A 26,075-nucleotide genomic window follows, 5' to 3' on the forward strand; every position below is an offset into this window, starting at 1 on the left:
AGTCATCACTGTGTCCTCTCATTACCTTCTTTACAAATACATTGGCATTCTCTGACTGAGATTCAATTTAGACTATACCAGTTCCCATCAGGTAAATTAAATCAATACTCTACTTCACATTCCTATTCTGGCAGTATTCTAACACTGAGAGCCAACTAAACCCTCAGGAAGAAATTACTAACCCATCCTTCATTCCTGCATCTCTTCTAAACTGCCTTTTGGTAACCTCTCCTAACTGTATGCAAAGTGCAAAAGTTGTATCTCCTGTGACTTTCATTATCAAATTGTTCCCTCAGATTCCCAATGGTTTCTACTCTTCTTGACCTTCTTCTACTGTGGAGACAACAAGGAGTCTCTGCACTCTGCAGCAATTGAGAGTAGTCTTTTACAATGTGATCTTCCTTCTAGGTGTGCATCTTCCTAAATATTTAGCAGTAGTCAGCAATTCTCAGTTGCACTCACAGTAGCATGGAAATGCATGGCAAGGATAACAAGACATACACTCTGTTTCTTTTAAAGGAGACCTACGCCCTGGACCAACTGTCTGATGGATGTCAGTATTTTCTTTTCAGTGGATATATACATAAGTAAAGGCTCTTGCATTTCATCACAATATTTCAATATTTTCTTCTCCTGACTGCCCACTCTTCATGTTAGTCACTTTAACTTTGTCTGCATGTATAGAGAGTTCACAGGCCTAATTAGTAGTTTATATTAATGACAGTATCCAGCCATCTGAGAACTACATGAAGGGAGGTTGTAGACATGCGGGAGCTGGTCTCTTCTCCCAGGCAACCAGCACCAGAACAAGAGGACACAGTCTCAGGCCGCACCAGGGGAGGTTTAGACTGAATGTTAGGAAGAAATTCTTCATAGAGAGAGTGATTGGCCATTGGAATGGGCTGCCAGGGGAGGCAGTGGAGTCACCATCATTGGAGGTGTTTAGGAGGAGACTTGATGGGGTGCTTGATGCCATGGTTTAGTTGATTAGATGGTTTTGGATGATAGGTTGGACTTGATGATCTTGAAGGTCTCTTCCAACCTGGTTTATTCTATTCTATCCTATCCTATCCTATCCTATCCTATCCTATCCTATCCTATCCTATCCTATCCTATCCTATCCTATCCTGTCTTTTGAAAAAAATAATTCTTTATCTCCCCTTTTACGTAGATCTGCATTTTACAAGGGGAGAAACTTTTCACAGCACTCCACTTGCCAAACTGCATCAGTCCTGTTGCAAGCTAAAACAGCACAGGGCATTTCAATTTTTGATGAGTGATCATAAAGGCTAAACCTAGGGTGCTAAGTGGAGTAAGGGTGAGAATTTGGCTGTAACACTAGATCAGTATTTGCCCATTTCAACATTAACATGCTTTCTTGCGTCATTCTGGCTCACAGTAACTACTACTTTTTAAGTCACTTAGGCACAATATGAAGGATTAAGTGTGTCATGGCCTTTCCCAGGAAGCAGTATGGGTACCACCCCCCCAGGCTGGCTTCTTTTACTCTAAGCAGTCCTCCAATGCAACCGACCATGCAACCCTCAAACACTTCCAGACGACTTTGGACCATAACAGAGGAAATTAATCATAAATCCATATTCATGCCATCAATATAGAATCATTAAGGTTGAAAAGGACCTTCAAAATCCTCAAGACCAACTATTGACCCAACACAATCCCACAGGTAGCTGTAGAGAGCAATGGGGTCTCCCCTCAGCCTCCTTTTCTGCAGACTAAACAAACCCAGTTCCCTCAGCAGCTCCTCCTAAGACTTATTCTCTAGACCTTTCGCTAGCTTCATTGCTCTTCTCTTGGCACACTTCAGCACCTCAGTGTACTTCATGTAGTGTGTGGACCCAAAACTGAGCACAGTATTCTAGGTGTGGCCTCACCAGTGCCAGCAAAAAGCCTTCCCTCAGTTTAGACTCCAGGAACTAGAAAAAACACAGAGACTATTTTTAACAAAGGTAGAGCACCAGTGAAGCTGTGTGTAATATATGCCAGCCACAACCCTAGTCCTTGGACTAAAAGCATGACCTGTATCCTTTGCTGCTAAGCAGAGTCAGCACAACCAGCTATGGTGTGCCATGGTGCCACAACTTGTCAGGCACAGCACTTATGGCCTTACACCACAGCCCTCCTGAGTTTAGCAACCATGGCCACTGCTCTTGGAGAGCAAAATGAGACAAAACCGCCTACACTCCTTTCCCAAGCCAACAGAGGACACAACTGTTTTTCCAGCCCTGAGCATTTAGCTTTTTTGTTTACTCATTTGTTTCTTTTTTGTTTATTCAGCACAGGAAAGCTCCTTGCTCTAGAGCTATAAATGCTGAGAATTGGTGTTGAGTCAGGAAGGATTTGACTGCATGCAGCTCTGCAAACTGAAGCTTTTACGGGCATCATGTGCCACTGAGCTTAAGTTTAACATTTGTGCATCAGGTGGTAATAGCCTTTCTGAAGTTAATACAGTCATTATTTTTCTGAGGTTTGTAAAGTGGAATCTGAACTTTATTGCTCATATTTTTCTGGTAATATTCACAATGACATGAAACATGATTCAAGTGTCAGATGGGTATTTAGATGAGCTTTCCAAAATGTCAGCAGGTTTGCTGAGGAGTATTACTGCAATGGCTGGCTTTTAGAAGAGAAAGATAAGTCATAATCCAGGGAAGAAATGTGAGGGCATTTTTTCAACATCTATATTGCAGGCAGGTACCTATTCATGAACGTTACAGCTACCTACATTGTAGAAAGCTACCTGTTAGATCTACTGCTAATTGTGGCACAAATCATCAGTGGCAGAAATATTTTTCTAGTCTTCTCAAATTAAAAGTGATGCTTTTATTTGTTTGAAATGTCTGGTTTTGTACAGAGCAACTGAGGATGCTCATTCAGTTGTAGCTAAAATTCTGTTTAGTACTTTCAAGCACTGGCGTCCAGTGCCACAGGGCATTAGTTCAACACTGTAGTTATTGTTCTGAGAGAACAGTAGATTTAAATGCCTTGCCTAATTAAATGCCACCCCCCTTGCTGTTTTCCATTCTAAGAAAGTCCAAAACCAGCATTGATTGGTTTGAATTCCTTAATATTTTATGTTATTTAAAGCAACAGAAACATGGAGTGATTCCACTAACTCCACAGGACACAGTGAAATAGGATTGGAGTCTAATCATTATGCAATTTATGCTGTTAGTGTAACTTTCATTATTTCCCTGGAATGGCTCTCTCCTTCCATTTCCTAGTGGGGATATCTCTGGCTTAAAACAAGCTGCAGGCTGTGTATAGTTCTTGAGTATTTTAGTGATCTACACAAAATCCATTAGCTGTCACAATGGCAACTAACACTTGACAGACAGTAGGGAAACGGTTGTCTCAGAGTCTGTGAGAAGCCAGAAGAATCTTAAACACTGATTTTGCAAGAATAATGAAGAACTGCCTTGAGCAGCAATGCTACTTGTTCAAATGCATGTCTGTCTGTCTTTCTATCACGGTGCAGAACTAATGTTTCAGTTCTCTGTTGTAATGACTGCTCAATAAGATACTTTCACTGGTTACTAGGCAAGCTAAATCTACAGAGCAGATGCTTGTAACTCCTGTGCTTGTGACTTTGGAGGGAGGAGGAGGTTAAGATAGATGCAGGGAAGGAATGCTGTGAGTATTAATTCTTTATCTTTTTTGGGTAAACTATTAGTTGAGCCAATGTAGTTGTGATTCCTAAGAGTGGTGAATCAATATCAAGCTTTGTGGGAGGTAAGAGAAGTCTGCAATCTTCTGCATGTGTGTTCAGACATCACATTTGGGCTGTGAATCAGTGAAATGCCTTCCTGGAGGCATTTCTCTTCTCTCAGAGGAGAGAAAATTAGTCATGGCTTAAGGACTGTTTACCTTAACCTGTCCAGTTGCATGTTTCTGTCAGAGACAGAGGATCCTTGCTGTCTTCCCCACAATGTATCCTGCACCAAATGTTATCAGTGACCTCTTGTGTTAGCAGCAGCACTGTGAATAAATTACACTTCAGAGGACAGGAGCTAAACACCAGCACCTTACTAATTTTTCCAGTCAAATGGACACCAGAAGAGTTTATGTATTGTTGTACATACTGCTTGAAATGTGTACAAAATACACAGTAAAACTCCAGATCATTTGATGTGGATTACACGTGCAATTATATGTTCACTGGATAATATATGTACATCAGAGACCTAATATTAACCCCAGCAAGAGAGCGCAGTTATGGGCAAGATGAACAAATGGAGCATTTCAATTTGAATGTGCAAATGGATTTTTTACACCCATGGGCACTACTAGCAGATGGCCAGTAAGGAAAGCTGGATACAGGGGAAGGATTCCTTCCTTTTAATTCAGTGAGAATCTGTTCCTCTTGATGATGTTTCATCCTGAGAAATAGCATATATATATGCTATATTATATATTATTTGTAAATATCTTGTAAAATATGAGAATGCCATTCAGAAAAACTTAAAAGCAACATGTATGAAGTACTGGATGGAGAATTTTCTCTGGATGAAATTAAAATAAGCCAAAAAAAAAAAAAAGTGAGCCAAATATACTGACTATTATCAAATTTGCAGAATGAGATGTAGAGCAGGTAGCTCTACTAGAAACACATTAACTGTTGTTGATGGTAGAAGTTTGAGGAAAATTTTTTAATTTCCTAAACCAAAAAATGATTCTTAAAAAGCTGGGCATCAACTAACTCTTTAGAAGAAGAGGCAAGTAGAGAATTGGTTATCACTTCTTTAGACTTGCTGCCTCAAGTTAATCTGCTGTATCCTAGTATGAAAGAGGTGGCGGAGTGCAGGAAAGGGTAGTCTAAACGGAAAGAAGAGCATATGGGTATGAGCTGGCATTTCTGTTGAGCCCTTGTCTCAACCATCTCACTGCTTGTTTCTTAAACACTGCTATAGTCTTCATATTCCCCTTTTGTTATCACAAGAAATCGTCAGCATAACAAACCACATTACAGCATTTTCAAGAAACAATAATAGGTGCCCAGTGAGTCTTTAAGGAAATCTGCCTCTTCCTTAACACTATTCATGATAGTGTCTTAGCCTTCAGCAGCTCTGCAGAAAACAGTCATACCAATTAATTTTCAGCACAATCTCTGCACACAATACCACCTGTCAAAATTGAAATATCACTGACTGTTGAACAAGAGACCCAGCTGTCAGCTAGTCAAACTGACCATGTGTGAAGCTGTCATGCTGCTGTACCTCATTTACCTGGTCAGGAAAGAAAGGGAAGCTGACCTTCTGGAAAACAGCTTTTGCTGCAGGGCAGAATTTATGCCACCAGCCTATGCTCACAGATGATGGAAAAGCAAACCAGCCAGAGAGAGGCAATAGCAGGCAGGCTGGCCAGTCCCAGCTCCCACTGAGCACTGTGTCTTAATGGCAGATAATACTTTATTTATTAATTTTCTGTTCCTACATGGTAAAAAAAAAATACAGGAAAACCTATAGCCCCTATAAAGGTCTGTAGTATCATCTAGCAGGCTGGGGAGGCATAACTTGGCCCATTCCTCACAGCCCACAACAGTCCCTCTCTCAGAACAAGAGGTAGAGGGGGAAATCCTGACTGATGGAAGGCACTTCCTTCACTACTCTGGTGATGTAAGACTGTAAGCTGGGAGACCATGGAGGTTTCATTTTGCAGCGTATATGAAGTGCTAAGAAGGATGCATGGGTTAGTCTTTTCAAGATTTCTAAATGACCTTAAGGCTGGTTACAGTTTGACCTGATTATGATTTATTTGTCCTAGAGCAGATACAATTAATATGAATCACCCACAATTAATATGTGGGTGAAACAAGGAAAACCATGTCTTCAGCAGGGAGCCGTCACAAGGCTTCTGTCACTGACACTCACCTTTGCCCTGTCATTTCATCCACTGTGATTAGAAATTCATCAAATATGTCTGGAGAATTTGCATGCTTAGCCTGCTTTGGAAAGAGGGGATTGTCTAGCTGTGAAAGGAGATTATGCAGCAATTTCCTCCTCAGCAGAGCAAGGCAATGAATCTGACTCTTCATTATTGAGGAAGGATGAGTAAGAATGGTTGCATTTCCTCTGCAGTGAGTGCAATATGAGCCATGCTCCAGTTTCCTTTGGGAATTTCCATATCATGTTGATTTCTGACCTGATGCATAATGCTACTAGGAGAAAATGTACGTGTTTAAATAGGAATGCTTGTGAGGAAAGGGGAAGTGATCTATTCATTAAATAATGGGTTTGATCTCAGTCAGAAAGACAGCTGTACAAAAGAAGACAGGCTTGAAGTTAGTTGCTTGAATTCGATAACTCATGCATTTGTTACTGTCAGCAGCAATGTGTTTCTGAGATGACAACAACAACAAAAAAGAAACCAAACCAACAACTACACCAAAATATCATTAAAAAAAAAAGGGGGGGGGAGAAGCATTAAATGCCATTGAATAAATGCATCCACAATTGCCTGTGAAGTGATAGTGTTCACCATGTCTTTCCTCTGCCCACAAAGTCTCAGAAAAACATTTCAGTGGTATTCATCTCTCTGGTTTAGAAAATATTTCATCATTTTCTACAAAGCTAGAGACTTACTTCAGCAACAGGAATTTAGAAGTTCTCCCTAAAATTGCCTGTAGTGTCAGAGTTGAAAATAAGCTCTCAAAAGAGAAGTTAAACTCCTAAGGAGGCAAAAAGAGGTAGCCATGTCAGTTTATCTTAAAATAAACCCAAAAGCTGCTATTAACATATTGGGTGAAATGTAACATTGTAATCTGAAGAGCAGTACTGGTTTATCCAGCACCCTCTAGAGTAAGAAATGGAGGAGAGCCTTAAGTCATGAGTACATGCAGGTGTGAGAAGGGACCTGAGGTGCAAGGCCACATGCTTGGGTCTGCCCATTTTAGATGACCAGGCACATTTTTTACAACTGGCTTTTTGTGTGTGTTGGGCTGGGCTTTTTTCCCCTCATAAAAGAGGTGCAGTGACTGCATATGCTTTATTAAAAGATTACTTGTTTGGCTGGTGGCCATAGAAATGCAATTCCATTTATTGCTCAATAAAACAAACTACTGTCAGTACAAACACCCTAGCTGAATTTCGATCAGCACATGAAAGTGTTAACTCTACCACTATCATGTTATCACAGCATTATAGTAACAGCAAATTTGGGGAACATTAATTTTATCCTGTCTTGTAGCATAAATTGAAAGCATAGGAAGAATTCTTATGAAACTATGCCTATTCTGTAATATAAAATAGACAGGTGGAACTAGTAAAATACAAATACAATAGGTGTAGGAAGGCAGAGTGGTGTGCTTTGAATTTGTAGGTATTACAAGTAATTTTTTTTTATTTTTAAAATAAAACTTCTTAAAGTGTTAAACGGTATCTTATTTCAGTTAAGCCAACTCCCCTTATGTACAGTAGCAATCATGTTATCCTGGATTGGAAGGGGAATGTAATTTGAAGTGATGGGTTCCTTGCCTGAAAGGATTTTTTTTTCGTTACTTTAGCAATTGAAAGCCTTTCTTTCCTAATAGGATTAGCCCAAATAATTACCGAAGGATTTCTCCGTGTCATCTGAGTACAGTTCCCCATAGAGGTATTAAAATGCTCTTCTGCAGTAGGGTAATAGTCAATGGCCATGGGTAGCTTAAAAGGTTATAGTTAGCTGTTGCCGCTCAAACCAGAGAAAGTCATCTTCAAAGGCAGGATCACAGCAGTTTTTACACTAATCCTGTTTTGCTCAGCTGGTGGGAAGAAGAAATAGTAGCTCCTTGTCAGCAAGAAGCTGTTATGGAGGGCTCACATTTATCAGGGTGAAGTGAGGGGCCACAACCTGAACGGTAGGTGTTGTGACAACCCTCATGCAGAGTTTTTTCAGTAACAAACGATCTGTGAAAAAGAAGCTTTAGCATTGTGTGTGTTGAATTTTGTGGTAGCCCTAGTCTTGGCTGCAGACCAGGGTACTCCCCTCTGGCCTCTGGGAAGGAAGTCTACTTACATTTCTTTGGCAGATCCCTGAAATGTGAGGCACGTCAGTGTTGTATGGGAGAAGCTTCTGACTCTTCAGCTCTAGGACAGCTCCTTGTTGCCTTGCACATTTTTTTTGCATTTTAGGCACTGTATCAAGGAGCTACAAATTTTGTACAAAAAAGGGAACCCCTGCAGAAAGGGAAAATATAAAACGTGACTCAGGTTGAGACTGGACAAGGGCATCCTGCTGAGGGAGCAGGTCTGAATTAATTTCTGTGACTTTACTCTGTGTATCTAATCTGTAACTTTATTACTTGATCAAGTCACATGGTATTTTTCTGCTGTTCTAAAACTTCATTTCAGAGGTTATGGATATCTATCTATATTTGTGTGCAGCATAATATGTTGCCCAAGATAACTAGAAAATTAAACCTGAAAGGCATGTCTGTGCAGATAGCAGCTTGACAGGTACATGTCTATAGTGATAGATTGTTGTTTGGTGTGCCATGAAATAAGCACTCCTGGCCTGACTTGTCTGATATTCTTTGAAATCTCAGGACATGTGTGGCAATTTTTTCCTGCTCATTGCGAATAGATTCAGAATACATAGAATACATAGAAAAACCAGGTTGGAAGAGACCTTCAAGATCATCGCGTCCAACCCATCAACCAATCCAACACCACCCAAACAACTAACCCATGGCACCAAGCACCCCATCAAGTCTTCTCCTGAAAACCTCCAATGATGGCGACTCCACCACCTCCCCAGGCAGCCCATTCCAATGGGCAATCACTCTTTCTGTATAGAACTTTTTCCTAACATCCAGCCTGAACCTCCCCTGGTGCAGAACTATAGTTCCTCCCAGCTTCATTGCTTTTCCAAATAGCTGGTGTTATTTAGCCATTAGAGTTGGCTCTCTTGGAAACTCTCATTACATAATGCACCAGCAAGCTGACTGTTGTCAGTAGCTACAACTTACCTCTACACTGGTAAGCAGTAAACCTGAACTTTATGTTGTGACCACATCAATAATGCATTCTGTTTCCCATAATTGTATACATGCATAGAGAAAAAAAGGAGGTGGAGGGTGGAAGGTGGTGGAAACAGCTACAACTGCTTATCAATGTTGACTAGACACCAGCTGCTTAAGTTTTTAATTAGCCCGTATCTAACCCTAACAGTCACTGCTGGGATAATACTAGCACTTCTTAAGTGGGGTGGTTTTGAAAGGGTAGTGTATTGTCTGCTCACACCTGCAGTGTGTAGTGTTACTAGCACATACTCAGCAGTACAGGCCAAGACTTTATAATTTTCACTTTTCAGTCTACTTGATTAAATTTTAGTTATTTTGTGTCTTTCAAGGCAGCCTCAAAGAGTGATTTCTGTGCAACTGAGCAGGGCTGCTTTCCTAATGAAACCATGAACTGATGCCTAACAAAGAAAACGAATCTAATATATGGAACTTTACATATTTTTCAAGTGTTACTAACAAGGCCCCCAGAGAAGCATTTCATATTGATCAGTGAGACAGGAGCATCATCTTTGCTTTTGGGAGCAAAAGGAGTTCAAAATTCAAGACACCTTGCTTTTTCCTTCCTTTGCTGAGATTCAGGCTTCTGGAATTAGTAGAAACATGCCCATGAGCTTGCTCCACCCCAGGGAGCTCAGGATTTGCCCTGTGGAGATTGTGCCTTTAGAATCCAGATCTCTTTTGGTTGCATCCTTGTTTTCTCCTCTAGTATGTGCTAAGTTGTTAAAATTCAGTTCCTTTCTTGAAAACCATGAAGGAAGGACACGAGGTTTAGTATGAGATTAGAAACACAAAGACTATTTGTTGCCCTTTGGCATCTTCTAATTTAACTGGAGTTAAGCAACGGTGATGCAGTGCATAGGGAATTTTTGAGCAAAGGTTTTCACCTCAAATGAAAGCAGGTATTAGATCTTCACAATTGCTGTGGCTAAGCAGGCTGAATTCTTGCCCACAGTGGCAAGAAAATTGTCCCCATCTTTGTAGCAGTTAATATAAGAAGGAATGGTAGAATTTTATAGTGTCTGGCTTTAAAGTAGGGCCTCAATCAGAGAGGAGTTTAGGGACACACTTCACCTCAACCATGTGCTTGTAAGTCAAGGTCACAAAGTGCCTGTTTCTCCTCTCGCAGCCTGTAGGTGCTCATTTCTCTTCCTTACCATCCCAGCCACCCTTCCCACCACAGGCATAGCATACTTAAAGTAGTGTACACAAGGACAGCTCTGGTTTATTTCACTTTTTCTCTGGAAGGTAATTTGGATGAGCTTGGCTGGAAACATGGGACACAGGGTGTCCTCGGCCCTGCCTGTTTGGCCTACTCTTTCAAATACACTTTCAGAATAAATATATCCATTCCTTAGGCACCCTCAAGATGAAGGAGGTAGTCTGTCCTCTCCACACTCTTTTTGTAGTACCTTTGCCACCTCATAGCCTCTTTGGTGAATACACACAGACACACCCAGTGAACACAACCTACACTTTGAATGCAGAAAATGCCGTAGGAATAATGAATCCACCAAATGAAATTATGATTGCTATGAGCTCATACTGATAGATGTGAGTATGTACATATGAGTAACTCATACATATAAGTAAACAATCCTTCACATGCTGTTTGTTGCCAGTACTGGGGATTAGGAATATATGAGGTCTGTAGCAAAGGTTCCATTTACTTGCCTTTCTGGTCTTTAAAGACCTGGGTTTTTGCTCTGTCATTACCTCCTATGCTCCATTTCTAGATTGTTCAGTGTCTTGCAAAAACAGGTGTTTCCAAAGTTGCACTACTGCTCTCACACCGTCCAGCACCAATGGCCCACATTGCCCTGTACTGTGCATGCCCATGTGTTGAATGCAAACAAGTTGTAATGAATCTGTTTTACTCTGGTGCAAGGGTCCTCACAGTTTGGTGCAGCACAGAGTCTGCATTAATAAGTTTAGAGTACAGCAGATAGATTTCTTTAAGGTTTCAAATTTCCTCTTTGCTCTTTTCCTCTTCTCAAGACACAGCCTGAAACAGGGACATTAAAGTCCTGTGTATAAGTACTAAGTTTTTTATTTCTAAAACATAAGAGTTTTGGTTTTGTGACAAACCATGTATAGCACAGAGACTTGCTGCAGAAAGATGTAGTAGAGATATCTTAAAATGCAAGCTGGACATTGCATTCGCAAAACATAGCTATGTAATAAAACCATATTTGACTAGACTACTGAAAAGTCATGACTGGGTATAAAATCTCCTTTGTCATGCTTATTTGAATTCTTCTTAATTATTTGCTGGAAATTGACAAAGTTTTTTCTGCTCATGCCAAAGGAGTGATTCATGCCTTCTATGGCTTTCTGAATGCACTAAGAATATTAAATATTAAATGTCCTTGATAATGCTAGGATACTGAGGCATCACAAGAACTGCTGCTTTTGTTGGAATTTTTGCACTTGTGTTGCTTGTCTGTTTGAAACAGCAAACATCTCTAATTTTGCTAACTTGAGCATAATCAGGCTACACATGGGCACGATCAGAGCTGAGCCAACCAGTGTAACTGAATTAGTATCTTGCTTTACGGTAAGGTAGATTAAATTAATTATTTGGAGGTATTTGCAGAAAGCTGCTTAGCAAACTGTCTCTTGAGCTGAAAACTTAGTATTTTCTGCAAGCAGAATTATGGAGCTTGCAGATTCTGAATGTATAACTGTACTGTAAGACATACTTTACAAGTCTAAGCCAGCAATATGTCAATGTCCTGTCATTAATATCCACTTATTTAACGATACAAAAATTCTTCCATGCAGAAGGGTGGCTCCATGTTTTTGACTTCTTTTTATCTGTGTTTCTAATAAGCAAAACTATTAAGCATACATATGCTAAAGAGTTCCTTTATGAAAAAGTCTGCATTGAGTTGAAATATTGAAAAATAGCACTTCAAAGTGGAGTTTGATAACTGAAACAGCCGTTGGGAATATGTCAAGTCACCTCCAGCAGTCGCTTGCCCGCTCGCCGCGGGTGTCCGCCCCCCGCAGCGGCCGCGGGCCGACCACGCTCTGCTTGCCGCTGCCCCTCCTCCGCTCCCTGCCGCTCCGCAGAGAACGAGGAGAAGGCAGGTCTCGCCTTCTTAGGCTACTCGAGCATTCTTAAGCTACCCTGGGCAGAAAGTCACAGAAAGAACCACCCCTTGCTGTTCCCAAGCAACAGTAGGGACTTCCATGCCATCAGCCACGCACCAGCTATCCTTCTGCAGTCCACAGGAGTTCACACAGTCGCCCCGGTAACACAAAACCTGAGCCCCAACTTTCCAAACCCAAACCGACGCCCAGAACTAAATTTAAACTCTCCATCTTTTGCAATCCGAGCTGCAGTTGGCCCCACGTTGGGCGCCAAAAATGTAATGGGTTGGGGCAGATCCCCTCCCCACCACAGGCAGAAATAACAACTCAGACAAACGGATTGCAAAAGTGATGAAAGTTTAAATAGAAAGCAGTGAATGTTACAGAAAACTCAAAGCGCAGTGACAAAGAAAGATCCCATCCCCACCTGAGGGTGCATGCAAAACCCCCAGGGCTCCTTCTTCCCCCTCCCTCTGCTGGGCTAGTCTCAGCTGGCCAGGCCTGAGACTGCCCATCCCCCTGTGGCCTTGGGCCCAATCAGGCCCATGGCCGGGAGATCTCTCCCCCAGTTACCAAGTCTCGGAGAGGGAAGGAAAGAGGAAGTGCCAGACTCCGCACTGGATCTTATAGTGGTGCAAAGAATTATGGTAGGAAATACACAATTTCCTGTGTCCATCCCTCTGGGCTGGACTTCTGGACACAGGAAGTGAATGCACCAGGGGGGCACCCAGCTCAAACTACAACAGCAGGTACAAAAATAATTCTGTATACAAAAAAAAAAACAAAAAGAAAGACAGAAAAAAAAAAAAGGTGTAGTACATAGAATCAATATTTTTTAGAATAACAGGTATCTTGTTGGGATCTTAAAGGATCTTCTGCTAGGTTAAGCCAAGAAGTAATGAGTAATTGTTTCACTGTGCACAGTCTTTGGTGAAGAGACAGTGTGACACTGTTAGGCTGTGCCTTTAAGAAAGGACAGCTACTGAAACACTCTAGCTGAATGTTTTGGTGTAAAAAGGAAAACAAAGATAATTCTAAAAGAATTTCATTGGTAGATCTGAGTCTGTGCAGTCTGGGTCTGGACAGCTGTTTTTCTTCTGTGCTTGGTGCTGACCTTAGATTAATGAGATAAGAAACTAATTCTTTTCTTCCCTTAACATATGCTGTGAGCTAACAGAATTCCCCCTTAGTAATTACTTTTCTCTCTAACCCTTTATGGGAAAAAAGGAGGAAGGGGGAAAAAGGGGTTTTGGGGGAAGCCCTCCTCTATTGAGGGGAGGGGCAGTTTTTCTGCATCACATTCTTTCCTGTATATTTTTATATACTGTAAATACTGTATATTGTGTATATATTCATTGCATTTCATCCTGCTTGTAAAAATACAGCCTTTCCATCTGCTTCTCTGACTGAGTTAGCTATGGTTTGGGGGGGGGGGGTGGTGATGGAACTTCCGTCCCCTGGAGCATGGTCCTGTACTCATTCTTCCAGCCTATATATGTGTGTGGGGCCAGGCTAGGAATTATGAGATAAGCTTATCCAATTTTTTTTTTTTTTAAATTAGTTAGTTAGTTAGTTAGTTAGTTAGTTTTAATTAAAAAATCAGTTCTTTCATCCGGTCAAGATGGCCACATGAGCAATGTTACTGAAATAGTTCAGGTGACACAACAGAGGGAACAAAAATAAACAAGACAGGGAAAAGGACAATATTGCTGCCAAACTGCTTATCATGAAACCACAGCACTACACTCCAGAATATCTTTTCAGTTCCTGAACTAGGCTCTGATTCAAAAAGGTACTTAGATGTATGATGTAGCCCGTCTCTAATCAGGAAGGCCACTTGTTTAACTCCATACATGTTTAAGTATTTTATTAACCAGGGGTCAATGGGCAAGGGATAATTCCTTGATTCAGGGCTTACAGGACTTCTATTATGGGACTTCTACTCAAATTATCAGTGTCCAATCACTGCTTCAGCAGTGTGGGCACTGTGGATGTAAGAGCTGGCAAGCACAAAATCCTGCATAGTCGTGCCCTTGCAAAGTAGCAGTATTGCCACTGTCTCATCAATACCCACAAGGAATTTCCTCCATCTAAATAAAATGGCCCGAGTGCAGGCACACAGATGTGTTTGAGCACTAAGGTGGGTGGGAGTTAATGAGCAAGCCTTGGCCCTGTGACTACAGTGCTGCCTCAGCGCACTGCCCCACTGTGAAAATAAATTGCAACCACCTCAGCAGGTGTGCTGGAAACTCTTGTGACAGGGTAAAAGTGATTTTAGATCTGAAAAGGAAAACCCAACACAAAAAACCCCAAGCAAACAAAGGGGGGGAGGAAAAAAAAGAAAAGAAAAGAAAAACAAACACCAAAACTACCTAATCCCACACCTTCCAATGACCAAAGCAACAATAAAAAGCCCCAAACAGACAACAAAAGAACCCCAAACCCAAAACTGTACATAATCTTCCTTCTGCTGTTTCTGCCTTCAGGCAGAAATGCCTAACTGAGCACGTGACATGGCCTTTGCATCTCTTAAATGTTCCTTTGCCACACGAGAAAGCTGACTATCAGCAGCCTGAACAGCGGCAAGGCTCATCCCAATTGTGTGAGTGAGCAGAGAATGGGGGAATGAGTCAATACCATTGATGAGAGCGCCTGACATTCACCATTTGATGTCAGATTTCTGTGTCTCATGTAGTGACACTAGCTTTGCTTTTGATTAGGATGAAAGAAACTAAGTGTCTCACATTTCACTTGAAGATGAAAAGACGCAGAAAACCTTTTGGTTCCTCTGAAACAACAGATGGTTTTATGGGTATTTTCAGTTTCAATTAATGGGTGTAGGTATTTAAGGTATAAACTTCTCTTCAAGTTGCCATTGAGTTGTGTTGTTTTTTCAAATCACTGTTTCAGCAAGCTATGGCTACTGGACTTCCAGAAAGCATGTGCCTGGCATAAATGTACATATGTGATGTCAAGAGAGAAAAAGCTGCCACAGAAGTAGCATGAGCTCTCCTAAAAGTTTTCAGAATCACTGCAATTTGCATTCTATTCTCCAGACATTTTCAAGAAATGTACTAGTGTGAGGACCTGCTTCTGACACATTTACATGGACAGTGCAGTAATTCCAGTATAGTCGTTTTGGTTTGAGGGCACAGAGATGGTTTGGGTACAGCTTCTTTATGTCCCTGTCTCTTGTGTTGTCTGAGGACAGGGTGTCTTTCCACAGCACCCCTCCTATACCAAATAAATTAAAACATACTAAGGATTTTACTGACATTGACATATTTAGCCTCACATATAGACTAAATATGTTACTATGTCTTGCTCGTCTTTTCCTGCATTTTCATACAGGCTTAGTATTATCTCTCCTCAGTCACCTGTGTCGGTAAATGACAAAAGAGAGTTTGGGTTTTGTTGTTTGGTTTTGTTGTGGGTTTTTTTTTAAAGGCAGAAAGGAGGAGAGTGAGATGGGCAGAGGTATACAAACAGCACTAGCACATGTATTCTGTTTGCTTTCCATCGGGTGAAAAATGGGATGTGTGTGTGTCCAAGTGGCAGCCTGTCCCATTATAACATTTGCAGTTCCAGTGATAAGACCAGTATGGAAGCAAAATGAAGTTTTCTTCTTGTGCCATTTGAGCTGAGAGATGAGGTTTTTAGTGAAGGCTTTTGGAAGGACTCAAAGGGAGAGAGTGCTGGAATAAATCCAAGGAAGATGGATTGAGGGAATATTGGTGAAGCACTGAGAGGGGGAATAAATGAATAGTTTCCACCATTTGTGATAGCCCACTTTTCCTATAACATGACTGCTGGCATTGATGCTGCTTATTGGGCCCTCTCACTTGCTTAGGGTCACCCCCCATCTTTAAATAGTGCACTTATTTAATTTGAAGAAAGTGCCTGCAATCAATAAAAAGAGATCCTTTTATCTTCCTCATCAATCTTTTGTTAATGAACATGCACTGTTTTTTCTTTTTAGTTTCTTGGTTACAGTGCTTTTAATTTCTCAATATATGTGGAAAAAAAGGAGTGCAATCAAATACATTATGGAGAGGCTGATGTCACATATTTCTGCTTGCTTTTTTTTCTGAAGACTTGGCATGTCCTTAAAGCAAAGCAGCAGTATGGGGGGTGGAGGGATCACTCGAACTGCTCTCATGTGTGGTCTTCTGAGCATCCTAGCTAAAGCTGTGATCCAACAGAGCCATGAAGGCATATTTCCCCTATGTTCCAGTAGCTGTAAGATAGTAGATAATTCATAGAAAATCCTTCTATGGACTACTGGGACTTTATTTAGAGTGATTGGATATTTGAAATCTAATGGCTTCCATAAGAAAGACTCACTAAGCCTAATACCCAAAACCCTCAAGCAGGTTTGGGTCTGGCTATGGCATGACTGAGGGTTAGCTGGGTTAAATGGTACTTACTGCTCTTATTTGCAGGATATTGTTCATTATAATCATGTAGTTATTTAACCTTCATTCACATCTTTGTGGCTGGCCAGAGAGAATGGTCCTCTGCAGTTTGGTAATAATGAAAACAACCTCCTTTTAGTAAAGTTGGAGGAACAGATACAGCTTGTTCATTCTCATCATGGGCTGGAGGCTAACACTAATTTTGACTTTGTGTCTCTCACTGAGATTTTTTGGGTGTGGGACTTAGCAAAATAAGACTTGATTCTTTGCAAAAACACTCCACAAAGTAAAATTACAGTTTTGTAACCCTCTGAGTTTCAACTTGTCACATATGGCAAGAGTCCAAATCTCAGTCACAGATTAGCTTAATTAGTGTATAATCACACTTCTTTGTCCTCTAAGCCAGAGAGACACAAGCCACATCATAATCAGAAATAAATCTTTGCACAAAGACCTAACCTAAATACAAACAGGCAAGTAGTTTCCTTCCTTATCCTTCTACACTATCCATGAACAGGCTACCTTCCAAAGTCACGCTTCCTTTTGTTTTCTCCCAGGGTCTCCATTTCCATGTGTGTCTCTTTTCCAAGGAACTCTTGTCCTCCAGCCTGGGCTGGAACCCATGTTTAAGCACAGCGTGACAGTGCTAGCATGTTGCTACAGAAGTGTAAAAGGCTTAAAACTGCAGCTGTAGGAAGGTATTTCTGCACTGCTTTAGAGGCAAAGAGGAGCAGAAAGACCTCTTAAAACCAGCAAACTGTACCTTCAGTTTACACTTGTACTTCAAACCCGAAGTGAGAGACCCTCAGCCTTTACCACACTCATGAGATCTGGCACAAAAGACAGCGTGGTCCCTTACCAACTTACATGAGTTAAAAATACGAGGTTGAATTTTTGTCCAAAAGGTCTGGAGAGGAGCAAGCCCTGTGCAGTATCGGGTTGCGGCATCACGGGCAGGCTGTCTCCTGGCCCTGGCTTTGGCCACCTGTGGAACAGGGCCCGGGGAGCAGCCTGGGCGATGATTCAGCATTGCGTTTCTCCCTTGTTGGCCTGGGAACAATGGGAGCGGAAAGCATCTCCGAAGGCAGGGTGCCGCCCTGCTCTTCTCCACGCAAGCCTCAGCACCCTGCTGCTCCAGCGGGCCCGAAGGGGTAAAGCAGCAATGCAGGCTTCCCTGAGGAGAAGGAGGTCTGAGCAGAGCGGGCTGTGCGATGCAGAGGCAGGCAGCCTACTTGCCAGGTCTGGAGTGCCGCGGGGGAAGGGACCTGCAGCAGAGGAGGTACTGCAGCCTGGAAGGGAGCCAGGCCCCACGGAGATGCTGCGGACGAGGAGGCGGAGGCGGCGGGAGGGGCTGGTAGTGGCTGGCTGCCCGCAGGAGATGGTGCAGGCCCTGGTCAGGGGAGGAAAGCGTGAAAAAGCAAGGGAGGTAGCAAAAGCTACCCTGGCTTTGTTTAGCCAGGGATGTCAGGGGTGGAAGGCAGAGCCCTTCCCTAGTCCCTGTGAACTCACAGCACCTCTAACAGCACAGTGAGGATGGGGCAAATGCACCCACATACTGGGGTTGTCCCTGGAAGTGTCTCCTGCGACAAAGAGGCTCTGAGAGATTCCATGAGGCACTGTGCTTGTGGATGCGGCAGTCCATGGTCTGAACTAGTAATAGTTCTATCTCTCCTTTCATCTATTGTGCTTCATGGCAACACTTGTAAGGATGATGTAAGACTTCCACATACATTTCTGTTCACTTCAGCACCAGAAAGATGTGAGCAAAGCAAAAACATATTTTAAAGTAGAGTACTTAAATGTGAATATGCTGGAGAGCAGTGAAGATTACAAAATACTGAACACAGATAGTTTGCCTGGAAGGTCAGTGCAGTGAAGATGTATGTGGTGTAAACATGAACTCAAAGCAGTGTCAGCAGGGAAAACTGTCTTGCTAGAAAGTGGAAGGCTTGAAAATTAGACATGAATAATAAAGACAAGCTTTTATTATTTAGTTTTTATTTGTACCAAGCATTCAGATGCTATAGTATCTCATCTATGCAATAAAGAGAACATTCCTAACTATTTCTCAATTTGCATTCTGCTTTGAGGAGTGATGCTTCAGCATCACATGTGAGGAGCAACTTATGTGTGTGTAAGTAAGTCTGTTTTTCCCATATTTATCAGTTAATCTCATGAAAGGTACATCCTTTCTCTAGAAACCTTGCTTCCTTGTACCAACAGACCACCACAGCTGTCACAGCAATGCTGCTGTGATTTTACTCACTCTGCAGTGGCTTAGTTGTTACTGCTGTTTGAAGCACACCCCGAATTACTTGTAAAGAGTCCACTCATGCAGAATACCATCAACTAAGGAGCATGTATTCTTTGTAATAAGAAGAGCCACTTACGTAAATATGCAATTCAAGCTGTTCGTTCTGTCTGAGTTTACCAATCACGTGATTAACCCGACTGTGTGATGATCTACCTTTTTACATTCTCAAGATTTTATTATCACTGGCTGTGCTTTAAGCTAAGTTCTTCCCACTTGAATGTAGCAACCTCATGTTGCTTCATGTTGGCTACTACAGCCTCACAGGGAGTTTTGTGATCAGACATCCATCAATCAGTCCTTGACATGAGGGTCTGTGAAAACACTGTGGGATTCATTCAGATTTTGATAAAACTTTTTTATACAAATGTTACTAATAATAGAATCATAGAATTGTTTAGGCTGGAAAAAACCTTTAAGATCATTGAATCCAGCTGTTAACATAATACTGCCAAGTACTATGTTCAATACTGCTCAACCATGTCCCTTCATCTTCCACCTAGATACCTTTTAAATACCTTCAAGGACAATGATTCAACCATGTCCTTGGGATACCTATTCCAGTATTTGACAAACCCTTCAGTGAAGAAATGTTTCCTAATGTACAACCTAAACCTCTCCTAGTACAGCTTGAGACCACTTCCTCTTGTCCTGTGACTTGCTACTTGGTCTGTTCTAGACCAACATCCACCCACTATAATTGCCTTTCAGAGAGCTGTAAGGGAGCAAGGGGGTCCCCCCTCAGAGTTCTTTTCTCCAGATTAAAAACTCTAGTTCCCACATCCATTCCTTGCAGGACTTGTTCTCTAGACCCTTCATCAGCTTTATTGTCCTTCTCCAATCTTGATCCAACACCTCAAATTCTTTCTTATATTTCGGGGCCTAAAACCAAACACAGTATTCAAGGTGCAGCCTCACCAGTGCTGAGTACAGGGGCATGATCACTTCCTTACTCCTGCTGGCCACACTATTCCTGATGCAGGCCAGGATATTGTTCACCTTCTTGGTCACCCTGGGAACACTACTGGCTCATGCTCAGCTGGCTGTCAACCAACACCCCCAGGTCCCCTTCCACCAGGCAGCTCTCCAGCCATTCTTCCCCAAGCCTTTGGTGCTGCACGGGGTTGTGGTGACCCAAATGCCTTTGAAGTTGGGAAGTGAGTTGTAGCCAGAGAGCTGAGATGGGTAGAGACAGATGTCTTTTTTTGTCACTGCCAAAAATATGTAACTATAAAGGAACCATTCTGATGCCTGACAAATGTACCAGCAACAGTGAGTTCAGGTCAGTTTGTAGCACTTGATTCTTTGTTTCCTTATGCATCCTGCAGTCATTTATACTAAAGGGAAATGGGAATTCATGATCCCAAATCTTCACTGAAAATGTTTCCACAAAGTCCAAGGAACAGGAAATGGTGTTAAAATCCACTCTCCTTTTATGCACGTGTCTGTTTGGTTGGACATTTGTGCATCTCTGTGGGAGACAAGAGACTAGGAATAGAGCTGATTCTAATCTTACTTCCGTTATGTTAACTGAACTATTGATTTACCCCTGAATCACACTCCACTGGTGGAAATGGGAATTAGTGGTAGGTATTGGTAAAGGTGAGGAATGACAGGCAAATGTAAGAATGAAGGAGCAACCTTGTTAATAATATTTATTTATTTTTTTCATAAGGGGGAGTAGGGGGTATGAGGATATGTGCTTGCAGTGTGAAAAGTATGTTCAGGAGTTGGCTCTAGTGTGAAGCCTTTGCCTATTGGGGTTTGCAGGGATTTGGAAAGAAAGTTGAAAAATGTAATACATATTAAAAAATTATAGGAACCTCTTTGTAGTAGCTTAAATGAAAATTTGAGAGACAGAGACAGGAAAGTTTTATGTATGTGTATGTGGTTGTTGAGTTTTTTCCCATCTTCTCGATCTAAGATGCATCCCAGCATTATTCCGAGTGAACAAAACTTACTCGGGCGCTTGCGGGAGGGGTTGCGGGGGAATCTATCTCTAGTGTCAGGCAGAGAGAAATTGCTGCTGGAAAGAAGTATTGCCCTTGGGAGAGATCGGGTATCACAGTGAGCGAGCCCAGTCCAACCCAAAGAAATCTCGCCGACACCCTGTCCTAGCCGGCGGACCCTGCCACCGATGGCCGCCGGCTCCGGCCGCAGAGAGAGAGCGTGAGGGAGCGCAGCTCCTGCCCTCGCCCCCTCTTCGATTCGATGGCCTTTATTCCTCCTAATTGGATAAAATAGGAAGTCACTGACAGTCCTGCGTTGCTGGGTGTACTGATTTCCCTCAGAGCAGCCCTGCAGAGGGCGGGGGGTGGGGTAGGGGAGGAAGGAGCGAGTCTGTACATCAGGGAAACAGGCTGCGAGGGGGCTGGGGGAGCGGGGCGGGAGGGTGGGTGGGGGGTGGGGGAGGTGGGGATGGAAGGAGGAAAGTGAATGAGCGCTCAAGAAGGACAAAGAGGGAGGGGAGAGAAAGGGAGTTACCACCGTCTTGGCATCGCTCTTCCTTACAAACCTCTGTGTAATGATATTGTTTGCAGTGATGCTCAGACAGTGAGCACCTGCTGCTCTGTAATGATTCAGCCTCTTTCAGCCGCCGCTGTAACACGACAGGATGCTGCTGCTACTGTCACTTCTGCTGCTGCTGCTGTTGTTACAGATTTTGCTTTTTCTCCTTCTACCGCATGACAATTGTTTTCCTCGTCTAAGCAGATACCAGTCTCAGATGCTCAAGGTGAGAATCTTGCCTTTCGCTCTGGGCTATTGGTTCACTTAATCTGGTAATTTTGTTTGGTGTTCGTGGTTTTCTTTCTCTTCTCACCCTCCTTCTCCCTGTTTTGTTTTGTTGTGCTTGCTTTTGGGGGGATGTTTCTTCCCTTCCACAGAAGAGCTAGGATTGCTTGAGAGGCATTTAAGGAATCATAAAAGTGGCCAGCAAACAGGAGCTTGGTAATCGTGAAGCTACTTTTCCTTCACAGAGGCAGAGACAGCCACAGAAGGCTTGGAGGAAGGGAGGGACAAGGGGGGAGTCTCATTTTTCCCGTGCATTACTCCTCTCCCAGTTTGGATGATATTGCTGAGCTTGGACCTTTTGTTGACTCCCACTCTGATTTTTGCAGAGCACTGTGACTATTGCTACCATCTCTTTTTGTCTGTCTCTCACAGTAATGGACTGTGATAGGGTTAAGGCCTTTTGGAGGTGAGCTGTTTGAGAGCTGATGCTTAAACATGTCTGAAGTAGCTGCCGACACTTTCCCCAGCCCCTCAGCTCAACTGAGCCCTGACACATCCCTTGACGGGCTCCCAGCTGAGGAGAACATGCCGGGGACCCAAAGAGAGGACAGGAGGGTCCAGGGGATAGCAGGCCTTGCCGCAACCTGCTGTGTGTGCCTGGAGGCAGAGCGACTGAAGGGCTGCCTCAACTCTGAAAAGATCTGCATCGCCCCTATCCTGGCTTGCCTGCTTAGCCTTTGCCTCTGCATTGCTGGTCTCAAGTGGGTCTTTGTGGACAAGATTTTTGAGTATGACTCTCCTACCCACCTTGACCCTGGGAGAATAGGACAAGACCCAAAGAGTGCTGTGGATCCTACAGCTCTGTCTGCCTGGGTGCCTTCGGAGGTGTATGCCTCATCCTTTCCCATACCTAGCTCCAAGAGCAAGGCTGAAGTGACAGTGCAAAGTGACAGCTCGCTTGTGCCCTCCAAACCATTCCTCCAGCCTTCTCTATATAACCGCATCCTAGATATTGGGTTGTTGTCCTCTGCCGCACCTTCGCTCTCACCATCTGCCCTGGAGCCTACCACAGCATCTCAGGCACAAGCAACAGAAACAAACCTCCAAACTGCTCCAAAACTTTGTAAGTAGAAGTTATACGTTTCTTCTTCTTCCTTTTTTTTTTTTTTTAAACTTGGACAAAAAAAAAGGCATCTAACTGTTCTGCAGCTGTCCTCAAGGAGGACATGTGATTGGCTTGCAAAGCTTAAATGTGCTAGGATGGATATAGTGTGTGTTACCTTCTGATGATAGCATCTAGGGGCCTCTGAACTTAGTTCTTCACTTGGAATTTCCTTAAGATAAATGCGTGTTAAGGCATCACAGACTTTCAGATAGATGCAGACTGAAAGGAGAGAGAGAACTGAAAGCAGGTCAAGTTTGGGTTGCCCTGAGGGAGAGGATTGTATACACAATATTTCTTCTAACTGTGGCACTTAACTCTGACTATGGATGGAAGGGGCTGCAATTCTCTGGGGGAGGAAAAAGAAAGGGGGGGCGGGGGGGGAAGATGAAAAAGTACATTGCAGAGGATCTGCCCAAGAATTCAAAAATTCATTAAAACAACTTTCTGGACAGCTATGAAAGCACTGTCTTGGGTGTCTTAAAAGAGCTACATTGCAAACAATTGTAGAGCAAGATTTCTTGGAGAGGTTGACAGATTGTATCAGTGCTAACTATTTTTTTATAAATGTATTTGACAACTATAAAATTCTCAGAGAGATGGCTTGGACAGTGTCATCTGCAGATTGGATTGTCCTTTCTTTTGCCTCTCAGTATCCTTTTTAACATTTCAGGCAGTGAAGTAGCTTGCTCCCAGAAAGGCCCTTTTGTGCTGATATTTTCTTTTTTGCCAGTGCAGAAACAAAAAGGAACTGACATATCTCACATTCTGTGGTCAATGTATTGTTTCTGAATCAAGCCCTTCCATGAGTTTCCAAACCCTTTTTTCTTCTTTCTCTTCTGTCTTACTCAGCATATTCCCCTTGAAGCTGTATCCCTCAAGGTCATAGTCTGCAGAAAGCTAATTGATTCTTCTTTCTCCTGGAGCCTGGGAGAGAAAGCAGAAGAGAGACAATCCTAGTAATTGTGTCTGGTGCATTAGATTCAAGACTGGTCTCACTCCTGTCATTATACTTTGCCCTTTATCAATACAAAAATTATCTCTTCCTTTCTGTTTAGTTTACTTTGTATATTGTAATAGTATTTCTCCTTGCCTGAAACAGAAAGGAAAGGTTTTAAAACATTTCGGTATTAAGAGAATGTCAATCTTGGCTTAATTATACCAGAGAAGATTTCATTCCAAGGAGGATACAATAGTACGCATCAACCTCGCATCTCTCCCTCTGAGAAGACATGAAGGTTTAAAAGTGCTAGTACAATTCAGGAGCTAAATTTTACTTCTTCCTACACCATCACTTTTGAATACAATTTTACCCTTTATCCAGGCTGGTAATAGATGTGGCTCTGTAGCATTGTCAAAACTGTTTCTGCAATAACTGCATTGACACATCTGAAAACCAACCACTTACTTCCTTCTTTACTGCCTTCTCTTTCCCATTAAGCAGATATCCTCTAAAACCACTTGCCAAGGACTATGTGGGTTTACCTTTCTGGGGTGACATCTCTGCCAAAGGAGTGCAGCACTCCTGCATTTTTGGCTTTATCCTGAAGTAGAAGATACCCAAGGCCTCAGCTTTGGAATCACAACTCTCTTGACTTGGTGAGGTGCCATGGGCTACAAAAGAAATAGTCTACAGCATCAGGACTTCATTGGAGTGAGTTTCCCAGTGACCAGAGGGGAAGTCCTGGCAGAGAACAGAGTCCAGAGGATTCACCACACTGGTGGTACATCCTTGCTGCACCTGTGTCCTTTCTGGTTTTCGCTTCCCTGACCACCTTGGGTGCCATGTGCTGGTGACCAGCAGATGACCATAACACACAGGGATGAATGGGTGGCTGCAGCACTAGACCTGTGTATGCCTCTCAGGGACAGGCAGCAGCTCCTACATCAGCACTACTGGCCCTCACCTGCAAAATGTGGCAAAGCAGAGCAAAGGCTGTGCTGTCAAACACCCTTGGCTGGGACTGCTCTCTTCTTTCTCATTCTGTTGCCACTTCAGGTGTGCTGGCCCAGCATCAGCAAAGGCTTTCTCATCCTCATTGAAAAAAGTGTTAAGAGTTACTCTGGGGACAGGTAGTGGGTGTTTGCCTAGGAAATGGTTTTGGCATCCATCCAAAATTATGCAGGCACAATGGCTGAATTGCTTTTGTTCTTTTAGAGGTAGAAATGGGGAAAATGTTCCTTGGCTTTGCATCATACTGTAAATATTCCTCACAATTTGTCTCTGCCTCTTTGACCTTGCTTGTTCTTTCTTAGCTCTCCATTTGTGATCCTTTCTCCTATATGAAGAAATGTATGAAGATCTGTATTTTACGTCTATGGCAGGCTGAAGGGAGCTTTTCCTTCCAGCTGCAGCCCAAGTGAAGGCTTCAATTTATGGACTGCAAGGGTTTGTACTCAGAGAAGGTGTGGTGGTGAGAGAAGGTTCTTAAAGGCACAGCCTAAAATGGTCACAATAGGGGAGAGCACAGGCTGCATACCAGCCTTTTCTGTGATTATTGTTATTATGCAGGGCAGTGCCACAAGAGAGACTGCTTCTCCCCCAAAGCTTGATGCAGGAGGAGAGTACCTTAAGGCAGATGTTGGTCCATATGTGATAGATTATTGATGTTGATTAGCTTCAAACACCTGACTTAAGTGACTACATTAGGAAGCTAGGCAGTCTTCAGCTTCCTGTTCGGCATTAAGAAAGAGACCTTCCCCCCGATGATTCCCAGCGTGACTCTAGCAAGAGTAGCTCTCTCCACTGACTCTACAGGGAGACTAGCCTTGCAATTCACTTTCTAAGTGTCTGGCACACAATATGAAGACTTGTTTTGAATGCCATGACTCTTCATTAACGTGTCCTGAGAATTAACAATGTTTTGACAAAAGGAGGTTACAATTAATCACCGTTAATACACCAGACAAGTTCTGAGCCTAACCCAGAAGCATAGGATTAGAGATGCTGATCTCAGTAGGCCCTGGAGACAAAACTAGGCCTTCATTAACAAGGGCAAATATAGCAAGTGCCACCATACTGAGCCAGTCAGTCTGTATTTCCCTGAAACACTTGTTTCTCTGCAGTCTGAAAGATTATGGTGGTTTGCAGGTGCACATAATTGTGGCAGGAACATTGAGAGTAAAGTGGGATTGGGACTGATGGAGTGAGATGTGTAAGACATTACAATTTTTAGGGACTTCTAAAGCAATAACTGAGACTTCCTCTTGACAACCTGGTTAGTCACACTGTGTTTAAACTGCCCTTAACAATCACAGAGTTTCATTGTTTTGTTTCCTTTTGTGTCACTACCATAGCCCTTTTAATATTCATTGTTTGCATAGGAACAATTCTTCTATTTA

The 26,075-nt window shown here is 42.7% G+C and overlaps 1 protein-coding gene across 7 annotated transcripts in view; it reads left to right on the forward strand.

Annotated features, from left to right (window-relative positions):
* The window catches only part of NRG1 (neuregulin 1), a 178,329-nt gene that overhangs the window by 58,047 nt on the left and 94,207 nt on the right, over nucleotides 1-26,075 (forward strand). For 4 of the 7 annotated variants that reach the window (XM_054178396.1, XM_054178397.1, XM_054178398.1 and 1 more), the window contains exon 1: nucleotides 21,925-22,694. The exons of the other annotated variants lie outside the window; for them this stretch is intronic. In XM_054178396.1, the coding sequence (XP_054034371.1) occupies nucleotides 22,067-22,694 (628 nt within the window). In that variant the 5' untranslated portion in view covers nucleotides 21,925-22,066. Of the gene's footprint in view, nucleotides 1-21,924; nucleotides 22,695-26,075 lie in introns of those variants that run through there. 7 annotated transcript variants of the gene reach the window in all.

Source organism: Dryobates pubescens, chromosome Z (assembly GCF_014839835.1).
Source record: "Dryobates pubescens isolate bDryPub1 chromosome Z, bDryPub1.pri, whole genome shotgun sequence".
NCBI classification, from domain to species: domain Eukaryota; kingdom Metazoa; phylum Chordata; class Aves; order Piciformes; family Picidae; genus Dryobates; species Dryobates pubescens.